Raw genomic sequence first — 11488 nt, 5'->3', positions numbered from 1 at the left:
ACTTTTATGATTAGTGGATGAGATTGTTTAAGTGTAGCAATACTATGATAACATTCATTAAAGCGCTTATACGATTATATGTACATTTATATATTCGTGGTCCAGTGGGAGAATTTAGATAATTATGAGACCACTTCCAAGGGACATTTTCCTCGGAAATTCCTAGGAAATCGGTGTTTCCGAGGAAATACTGAGGAAAAGTTGTGCGTAGGTAAAACCCTCCTAGGAAATTTTTTGTGAGGGATTTCCCAGGAAACTTCCAAGGCATTTCTGAGGAGATACTTTTTGTCGGAAGTCCCGAGGCATTTCTAAGGCTATATTTCTCCAAGAAGTTTCCTAGGAAATATATTTTCGAGGAATTTCTTAGTAAATGTTTTTCCGAGGGATTTCCTAGGAAATATATTTCCGAGGGATTTCCTAGAAAATATATTTCTGAAAAATTTCCTAGGACCATATCTTTTTGACAGTTTTTTTGTGACAGAAGATTCCTAGGAATTTCCTAGAATATATGCAGCTTTAAAAAAAATTAAAAAAGTTGAAAATTTTATTGGCCAAAATGCAAAACAAAAATAAAAATAAAAATCAATAAATAAATAAATACAAATGACCAAATCCTATATGAAATTCATACACAAAACAATAAATCTATCTAAAAATTATACATAACAAAACAAGTTTTAACAATCATCTAAACCACAAAACATAATAAAAATATCTAGAAAAACATAAAAATATTTACTAAAATAACATAACGAGCATTTGGTGGATTGGGCTGATTATCAGGATAGTTATTACTATTGTGTCTCATGATTCGACTATTTGTGTTTGTCTTTTGGCCATTTCGCATTGTCTTTGGGTCATTTCTTGATAACTATATATGGTCCAACTCCCTAACCTAAAAAAATGTTAAAACAAACATACATACATTAGTAAACACAAAAATAGTAAAACAAAATATATATTAACAATTTTATCTATTATTGTAACACACAACATGTATTTACCAACAATTATTTCCTAAGTCTTTGTACCTGTAAATGTAAAGCCTCTAATGAAAATAAGCAATGACCTCGAGTAATTAGTTGAAATTTTTTGAATCTTAACAATATGAATCTTCCACATGTTATCATCCAAAGATTCCATTCCTTGTTATGACTTGTCTTTGGTAGCATTGGGTAAAAGAGAAAGTTTTCAGATATCATCTAAAGTTCCATGTCTGCTCTTTCAATTTAAGGTTGAGACTATAGTACATAGGGTATGCTAAAGTTATTAACAGAAACTAGTATAATTAAAAATCTAATCCAAAGTTTAGGAACTTTTATCCATGATTTCCAAAAAAGTAGTTAGTTCATACTCATTCAATTGGACATTTTACTTAGCATTTTATCAAACTATCAACAAAGATTACAAAATCACCCAACAAGTAGATTAACAGATTAGTTCAGTCATTCAGGCATTTTATCAAACACATGGTGATATTTAATAAATGTAATAACATGATAGCTAATTGTAGAATTCATAAAGACATAACCTTGATAGCTAATTGTAGAATTCATAAAGACGTAACCTTGATAACTAATTGTAGAATTCATAAATACATAACAATGGATATATACACATGTGATATAGTTTACAGAGTGTAACAACAATAGAGTAGAGTAGGTTTAAATTATTTAAAAAAAAAAAAAAAAAACTTACCTGTTCATCATCTTTTCTTCCACCTGCTTTAAACATCATCCATGCAAGATGCTTCCAACACCATGAACCTGCTAAATACCAGCCACCATAACAAACCACCTAGCCGAAACGCCATTATACCACAAACATCACCACCCTAACACCGCCTGCCATCTACCATTAACCATTGACCATTTCCCACTACACCCACACAGCCACCTGCCCCACCAAAAACGAACATCGAACCTCCTGCCATCACCACACCGAGCCACCTCCATCCTTAACCTCTACCGGAACCACAATCGATCCCAACTTACACAACCGTTGTTGTCTTCACAGCTAAAAACATCACCGTCATCACCGTCGCATAACCACCATACACAACTTACTTTAACCTTCACCCTCCACCGTCGGCTGAAAATCGAATAGACGCTTCACCTTCGGCCATATCAACAATCTTTAACCGTGAGCCAAAGAAGAAGAAAGAGGAATTTGTGGCGTCTACTTTTGGCTGCAAATGAAAGACACGCACAACACACAGAGAGGGCACAATAGTTACTGGGCTTAAATGGGCTAAAGATTTAAATTTAGGCTTATGAAAATACTACATTTAATTAATTTCCTCGGAACTTCGACGCATTACCGAGGACCGACGAAAAAATGAAAAAAAAAATAGTTTCCCACTTTAAGTCATCTTTACTAATTATTATTATAAATTTAATATTAAATTTATTTATATCATTAACTTATTATTATCATTATTTATATTCTCATAATAATAATAATAATAATAATAATAATAATAATAATATTATTATTATTATTAACAAGATTTCATTAATACACTGATACACATATATTAAAATATAATAATATTAAAAATACTAATAATGTTAAAAAAGATAATATAATAATAATAATAAAATAGTTGGAAAAATAATGAATAATATTCAATTTCCTCGGAAATGCGTAGGAACTTCCGAGGGAATTCTTAGGAACATAATTTCTTTTTTCATATTTCAAGGTTCAAACGCCATTTTTTTAGTTTTCATTTTTGTACCACTTTGTTATATACAAAATATTTTTCGCTTAACAAGTTATACTTATTATCCATATACACAAATATAAATATAGAATAAAAGTGAATGTTTTGAGTAATAAATTATGAATGTGCAAACGCATGTATAATTATGTATGTATCACATTTAACTGAGTAAGATAAAAGTTTTTAATGTATAACAAAGTTATACAAAATATGGAACGAAAAAACAATTTAAACTCTGAAAAAAAAAGAAGGAAGTTTTGGTCCTAGAAAATCCCTTGGAAATACCTACGTATTTCCAAGGGATTAGTGACAAATTTTGTATTACGTAGGAAATCCCTCGATATTTCCTACTCATTTCCAAGCGATTTCCTAGGAACATAATTTGTTTGTTCATTTTTAGATGTTCAAACAATGTTTTTTTCGTTCTATATTTTGTTTGACTTCATTATACATGAATTACTTTTATTTTACCAAGTTATACACAATATATACATACATACATGCATACGCACCATCAGAACCCATTACTCGAAACATTCGTTTACCATTATAAATCTATATGTATGTATATATGTATAATATGTATAACTTAGTAAAATAAAAGTATTTAATGTATAACAAAGTTGTACAAAATATGAAACAAAAAACAACATTTAAACCTTGAAAAAATAAAAAAACGAGTTTTGGTCCTAGGAAATCCCTTGGAAGTACCTACGCATTTCCAATGGATAAGTGACAAATTTTGTATTGCCTAGGAAATCTCTCGGTATTCCCTACATATTTCCAAGAGACTTCCTAGGGACATCATTTGTTTTTCATTTATTGATGCTCAAACTATATTTTTTCGTTCTATATTTTCTTCGACTTCATTATGCATTAACTACTTTTATTTCACCAAGTTATACGCAATATATACATACATACATGTGTGTACACCATCATAACCCATTACTCAAGACATTTGTTTGCTAGTGTAAATATATATGTATTTGTACATATGTATGGTTGTGTATGTGTATAATATGTGTAACGTTGTAAGATAAAGCTATATAATGTGCAATAAAGTTATACAAAATATGATAATAAGAATGAAAATATTCTTTGTTTCCTAGGAAAGGCATAGGAACTTCCGAGGAACTTCCTAGGAACCACTTAAGCGAAACACTCCAACGTAAATGTGAAGCTCTTTGGCATACTAAAAAAATATGATTTGTTTAATATTAAAATTGTAATAAAAATTTATCGAGGAACTGCCTAGGAACATTAAATATATATTTATTTCCTAGGAAAAGCGTATGAACTTCTGAGGGACTTCCTAGGAACTTTAAATATATATTTATTTCCTAGGAATCGTGTAGGAACTTCCGAGGGGCTTCCTAAGACAATTAGTAAAAGTTTAACATGTTTGGTGAGAGATCTTGGTTCAAAAATTTCCTAAGAAATCCCTCGGAAGTTCTGAGAAACTTCCTAGGAACCACTTAAGTGACACACTTCTAACGTAAATGTGAAGCTATTTGGCATATTTGAAAAAAATGATATGATTTGTTTATAATAATAAATGGTAATAAAAAAACTACCGAGGAACTACCTAGGAACGTTAAATATATATTTATTTCCAAAAGCGTATGAACTTCCGAGGGACTTCTGAGGGCAAAGAATTTCTCGGTATTTCCGATTTATTACCGAGGAAATTCTAAGGAAATTCCAGAAAGACGTTTTCCTCGGAAGTTCCTCGGTAATGAGTAGGAAGTAGCGAGAAATTTCTGGTCCTAGGAAATTTTTGTAGGAAACTCCACCTTTTTCTAGTAGTGAATGTTATCATTAAATATGGTTATTATGGTAAAAATATAAATTGTTGATGGACCGATTTATAAGATATTCACTTACCTTTTGTGGGCTGAGTTCCCGTTTTAACTCGATATTCTCTATACCCATTCCATCTCTCACATTAGGGTATATCTCCATTTATATATAAATGTGACGAGAAACATACAAAGATACATAGAAAAGTTCATTTTTTTATATAGCTGAGAATTTTAGAGAAAATTATTGAGATCAACTGGAAAACCAACCCTACTCATCAGATCCGTGAATCACAATGAAAACATGTATCTAATCGTGATTCTTATTTAACTTTTCTTTTAACTAGATTCGAGATAAAGATCTAAAGTTTATGCTTCCGCGTTTATTTTTTTGGTTATTAAAATTACCAACACATAAATCTAATAAAAACATAAATATATTTTTCCCTTGTCTCATACTATAGTCTTCAAATAGACACCAATACTATCAATATGACCGCCAGCAAGGCCATAAAATCCTACAAAAGAACCATCCTCAAATGATACCGTGAAATGCTCTCCTCGTATAGTACCATAAGGTCCATGGGTTTTTTTGTTTGTCCCAAATGATATTGACATTATTACTGTGTAACCGTTGCTTGCTAACCCAATTGTTCCGCTGATGGAATTTATTTCCTCATTATAATCAAATATTACCTGATCGGACAAACAAACAACGTATAAATAACAAAATTATAGCAAAATGCAGAAATTTAGAAAATGAATAATAGACTATGTATGATCAATACATAGAATGATGTAGTTCATTATTATTATACGTGTCATAAGACATAATGATACATTTGATATATACACATGCATATCATATCTAACATCTGGCACAATGTTATGGTTAACAAAATACCATTAACACTCTTTCTAGACATGTATTTGTGATTTATATCTTGTTAATGTTTTTAGTTTTTACCAAAAATTTATCACAATATGTAGTTTTTTTATTAACTTCCAAACAACGTAGTAAAAGCTTATGAGGTGATTATAACAGCCATGTCTTGAGAAACATGCATTTCCGAAATTCCGAATAAAAAAATTTAAAACTTGTCTGAGTTATGAAATGTTTACCTCGGAAACTGTTTCATAAAGATTCCAATCAAGTATTTCAGTCGTTTTGGAGTGTGTTACGCTTTTATATTTTGTGGTGAAAATGAGAAAGTTTATGCTATCGCCTTGATTAATGGTTATTTTCGTCAAATATTGATTGTTCTCTAGTGGTAGATCCCAGACGTTATGCGGACTTCCAGGGTGAGTTGTTCCCCATGTTCCAACCCTTATGATATCCTCATTAGGTTTAACATATATACCACTGCTATCAATACAATAACTAGCAACACCATAAAAGCCAACTAACGAGCCTTTTTCCCATGGTATGGAGAAAAGATTTTCAGTTGCATGACCAAAAGGTCCATGGGTCCTTTTGTTCGTCTGAAAGGATAGTGACGAAATTATTGTAAAACCATCTCGAGAACCAATGGTTCCATTAATGCATATTATTTCCTCATCACCTTCGAATATTACCTGATTAATAATTAAGCCACCATGCAAAAAGATTATGTTCCAAAAAGACATCCATACATGCATATTGATTCATACGTAACTTATGTACCTCGTAAACTGTTTCTCCACCAGCCAAACCACCATACTTGTCGGAATCGAGCAAAACACCTTCAGATTCACTAGTGAAAATAAGAGAGTATACTCCATCACCATGGTCAATAGTTATCTTCGCCAGTTTATGGTCTTTCTCAAGTTCGAAAGACCAGTGACTTTGAGAATCTCCACTTGTTCTTCCCCAAGTTCCGACCCGAATAAATGATTTGCTAGAATCCTTGCAACAAAGAAAATATACAATTACTCAAGGTCAAAAGTGGAAATAGAGATAAAATAATATTTGAGTCTTTCTTATGAAACTTACATGAAGTTCCATTGCCTTCTGAAGGTTTTGAACAATCCACCCCATTGTTGGGCGTTCGCTTCGATTTTCTTTCAAGCATCGATATGCAACCATTGAGAATAGCTTTAATGAGCCAACTTTCATTTGATTCATGAGATTGGGATCAATGATCTCGTCTAATCGGTTGTCATCACAATGCACTTGAGCCAGAGAAGAAAGAAACCGACGTTCATCTTGATATCTTTCAATAAATGCCAACCTTCCACATAAGATTTCAAATAGCACAACACCAAATGAATACACGTCATACTCCTTTGTTAGAATTCCCGTTTTTACATATTGTGGATCAACATAACCCAAGGTGCCACAAGCATTAGTGACAAGAAAAGTGAACTCAACATTTGAAGGGCCTATTTTTGACAATCCAAAATCTGATATTTTTGCTTCCCAATTCTCATCGAGAGGATGTTGGAGCTTTTTATATCACGATGAAGAACCCTATGTTGGGGTCCCACGTCATTATGAAGGTAATTAAAGCCACGCGCTGCACCAAGGCTCAGGGCCGGTCCATTGTTTTTTACTACCCGGGGCGAGATAAAAAAATTATGCCCTTATATGTGTACCGTACAATAACAAAAACATATAATCAAACAAATGCAGTAATTTATAATATAAAAAATGCAGTAATTTTTATAATCAAACAAATAATACAAACAAAATATACAAAAAATTACCTAAAACGATGTCTTCGCGCATTTTTTGAAGCGAAAACATCTCTTATTTTACAATAATCAATATTTTTAAAAAAAAATCACTTTCAATACTTAAAATTGCTAATCCATTCAATCTTTCTTGAGTCATGGTACTTCGGAGATACGATTTCAAAAGCTTCAATTTTGAAAAACTTCTTTCCGCTTAAGCAACCGTAACCGGCACCGTCAATAATATCCTATATGCAACCAACACATTAGGGAACATATCCATTCTTCTTGCATACTCCATTATTTGAATAGATGTCCAAGGACTTCGACTTTTGTATGCTTCATCCGACAACATTTTCTGCAAAAGTTTTAACTCAATGAATAAACCATCTCCATCAATAAATCTTCACCATTTTTCAAATTGGACTCAAGATTTAAACAAAATTTCTTTAATTCATCATCAACTAAAGAAACTAATTTGGAACCATCAAACAAAAAACCAAATATCGATTCAAAATATTGCATTTGTTCAAATCTACTTTTCAATTGAACAAGAGCCATATCTGTCACACCCCGATCCTTGTCGGAATCGATCGAGGCGTGATATATTGTTCAAAGTCTCATGACAACTATGTTATAATATGATTAGATTCAATTAAGTGCTAAGTATGCAAACAAGAGCCGCAACATACAAATACAAATCCAAATATGAACAACATTTATTACATCAAATTTAAATAGTCTTGTGGATTTCTAAGGCACAACCTATTTTTCATCAACTTCATTCTTCAAATCTGCATCATGGGTAAAAACAGGTCAACTACGAGAGTTGGTGAGTAATCTAATTTTAGTAGAGAAAATTGTGAAGTTGAAACCTTTATAATTGGAAATTTGTTTTCTTTTGAAGTCGGCAAACAATTGTATTTGAGATAACGGTTTATAAATCAAAAATTGATTAACAAATGATAACAACAACAATAAGTCCTCACCCTATATATACATATGTATATATATATATATATATATATATATATATATATATATATATATATATATATATATATATATATATAAATATATATATAGGATGGAGCATCTAATCATCATACACACTCAACCACATGCGATCAATCACCTTAGCGTCCCAAGGCGGGGTGGTCAACCCAATAGCGCTATTATTGTCCATAACGTACCTCAAGAATACGGGCATAGTTATGGAGATTAGACTAAAAATGATAATGCACTACAAGTACATGTAGCGTAAACAAACAATAGTTATACAATTAATGACTCACGTATAAATGTCCCAACAATGTCTCAATTGTGATAAAAAAATAAAATGAAGTTGGAACATATTAGAACCACATGATACACCCCAAAAGTATTGAAAATTATAAAATATGGGGTAGATTACTCACTTTAGTCCCAAAACGAAATGCGTGTGTCGTACGATAGACGATTCGGGTCAAAATGGCGTAGAACCTAATATAATTAATAGTTTTGGTTTAGGAACTGCTAAACAAGAATGAAGTATTAATACAAATAATTAGACACGTATTCTTATATTAAATGAATTAACAATAATTCATTTTGATTATAATATTAAGGTATTTATTTGTTAAATGAATTTTAAATTGAATTACTTACTTTGCATAATTAATTTATATTTTCAATTTAGGTCATATTTTAATAATTTCTTATTAAAATAACAACTTGCCCAATTATAATTATTTACAGATTTTAACAATTATTTATATGAAATAATCATTAAAATGCATTTTTACATGCTTAAATACTTAGGAAAATAGTTTTAAATAGTAAACAGTATTGAAAAATTATGAAATTTTTAGGAAATCATTATTTCATACAATATGAATTACTGTAAAATTTGTATATTTTTCTGAACTGTTTTAGTATTTATTTAATATTTTAATGATTAAACAACACAAAATTCGGGAAAAATAGTAAATGATTCTCAAAAAATCTGTAAAATTAACCATAGTTTTATAACATGATATAGAGCTCAGTGTATAAGTTTCAGATATTTGTGACTATGGGAAGTATTTTTTATATATTTCATTATTAATTAATCAATAAAATCATAAATAATAGTAAACAGTAATATAAATGCATGAAACTTCATATATCATGTTTAATCAGTATACATGTCATCCCATAATTTTCTCAGAATTTATTGAATGCAACAAGTATTTTATGTGAATTATTGCCCTACTTTATTGAAATAATTATGATAATTCAATAAAAATAAGTTATTTTCTGAAAATTTCCAGAACTTCTTATTTTATTGATGGTATTCTGAGAAAAATCAGGTTTATGAAAAAAATGAGTTTTAGATATTTTGGTGGATTTAATTTGTTTCTTGTATGAATTTGAAACTTTTAACAACATACCTTGATGAATGCTTCAAGAGGGATGAAGATTTGAGTATAATAGATTGTTTTTGGATGGAATATGAGTATTCTTGGAGGAAATTTCGAGATTGAGAGTGAGAGAAAGAATAGAGAAGGTTTAAGTGGTGAAGAGAATAATGTGTTGGGAGAAAAATGAAAGGAAAGTGGATGGGAGGTGTGAGTGGGAGACCATGGGAATAATCTTTTTGCTTTTGGTGGTCTTCATAATTTCCCACTAACACAAGCATCTTTTACATAATTAATATAAGAGTTTTATAAAATTTAAAGTAAAGTTTATAAAAATAGAGTTTTATAAAATTTAATGTAAAGTTTATAAAAATGGAGTTTTATAAAAGATAGGTTATGATTTGATTATAACAATCTACTTTGATTTGAAGTTTAATTATAGCATTCAAGTTTGCTTCTTTTAATTTAATTAGAGCATTATACTTTGATTTGATTTTAATATGGTATCATAATTTAATTTGATTATAGTTATAACGTTGTACTATACTATGTTGCTATTAACGTCAATTTATATCGTAGTGTATGGGTTTTGATCCTATTAGCATCAAGTAATCTTGAGTGGGGTTTGAATGAGATTGAGAGAGGTTTCGTTTGTGATCTTTTTGAGTGTCCGGCTTCGCAACGCAAGGTCCATAGACCCCGTTAAGCCATGATTTAGTGTCCTACACAATCCCGATGATTGTGCAATAGTGTTTTATCGCTTTGGTTCATTGTTTAGCACTGTTAAGGCTAAGGAAAATCAAACACATGAACTTTCCAAATGATGTTTTCTCATTAAAATAGCGAATTGTACAGTGATTACATAACGTAAACCCTATCATACAAGGGTTAATGGAGTTGACCGGTTTGACTAGTTGACTTTGTTTGACTTTGACTTGACCGAAATTTGATGGTTGTCACATCATCCCCCCGTTAGAGGGAATTTCGTCCCGAAATTTGCATTTTGATTGGGACTTCAAGAGTTTGGAAAAAGATGTGGAAAACTTTTCGTAGTACAAGAAATTGATTATGGTGAGGAACAACCCTCCTGATGTCACATGATGACCTTGGAAATTTCTTATTGTAACTTGAACTGAGTCAATTTAAAAGGAGTTTATTGTTTTGGGATGATAGAGTATTCTATGTGTGCTTTTATACTCCCTGTTTTATCCTTGGTATTACCACTATGAATATTTTATAACGTAGTTAGCGAGTTCCATCATTACGAATGTTTCAACAAATTTTGACGAAATTTGCATTATAAGTCCTACAAGTTCTTTTATAGTCGATTGACGTAAACTAGTCGTATATCATTAAGATTGCAAGGGCATTTTGGATGGGTGACCCTGCCTTAAGCCCACAACTAAACAAGGAACAGGGAATGAGGCGGAATCACACATTCTAAGTCCATAGAATCTTAATGATATATGACCATAATGTTTACACTAGCCCTCATAGATTCTAGGGGAGTAGTTTTATTGGGCTAGAAGTAGGAATTGTAGTTTAAAATAAAATAGTTATAAGCCTGCTATCTTCAAACTTGGGCTTTGGCCCCTCCCGATTCCTAATCAGAATGGTCCAATACTCCCAATTCTCCAAGCGACCAAGCGGTATCAAGAAATCAAAATCGATTCATCCCCATTTTCCCAATTCGCTGCCTATCTCGCCTGCTTTTCGTTTATCTCTGTCTCGCCAAGTCAGTCGCTTGGTCTCACTCTCGCCAATCACCATCGCCAAGTGCCTAAGTCCCCATTCACACTTCACAGAAATCAGGTATGTAATCCCGAGACCCAAATCCTGTTCAGATGTTCTTTCTTTTCTGATTGTAAGATTGTTGATTGTTGGTGTTGGCGTATTGCACTGCTGCTGCTGTTTTCTGTCAATTTGTTGCCTAT

General features: G+C 31.4%; 1 protein-coding gene and 2 long non-coding RNA genes across 4 annotated transcripts; all 3 read right to left on the bottom strand.

Moving 5' to 3' along the window:
* Nucleotides 1-604: 604 nt before the first annotated feature.
* On the bottom strand, nucleotides 605-2232 carry LOC145129248 (uncharacterized). The gene is made up of 2 exons (XR_013717400.1): nucleotides 1699-2232; nucleotides 605-895 (listed from the first exon to the last, which is right to left on the bottom strand). It is a non-coding gene; the product is annotated as an uncharacterized LOC145129248 (long non-coding RNA).
* A 2745-nt stretch (nucleotides 2233-4977) lies between these two features.
* On the bottom strand, nucleotides 4978-7231 carry LOC145131124 (agglutinin-like). Its single transcript, XM_079065854.1, has 5 exons — nucleotides 7210-7231; nucleotides 6497-6885; nucleotides 6188-6409; nucleotides 5647-6099; nucleotides 4978-5220 (listed from the first exon to the last, which is right to left on the bottom strand). Exons 1-5 carry the CDS (start codon nucleotides 7229-7231, stop codon nucleotides 4978-4980), a joined length of 1329 nt encoding a protein of 442 aa, XP_078921980.1.
* A 60-nt stretch (nucleotides 7232-7291) lies between these two features.
* On the bottom strand, nucleotides 7292-9769 carry LOC145134376 (uncharacterized). Of its 2 annotated transcripts, none has more exons than XR_013719112.1 (3): nucleotides 9588-9769; nucleotides 8595-8658; nucleotides 7292-7970 (listed from the first exon to the last, which is right to left on the bottom strand). It is a non-coding gene; the product is annotated as an uncharacterized LOC145134376 (long non-coding RNA). The 2 variants fall into 2 exon arrangements; XR_013719113.1 differs by having other exon boundaries at nucleotides 7292-7534.
* Between the last annotated feature and the right edge of the window lie 1719 nt (nucleotides 9770-11488).

This window comes from Lactuca virosa, chromosome 8, assembly GCF_052849685.1.
Source record: "Lactuca virosa cultivar CGN04683 chromosome 8, Lactuca_virosa_CGN04683_v6, whole genome shotgun sequence".
Lineage (NCBI taxonomy): Eukaryota > Viridiplantae > Streptophyta > Magnoliopsida > Asterales > Asteraceae > Lactuca > Lactuca virosa.
This window is presented reverse-complemented; position numbering and strand designations above follow the sequence as displayed.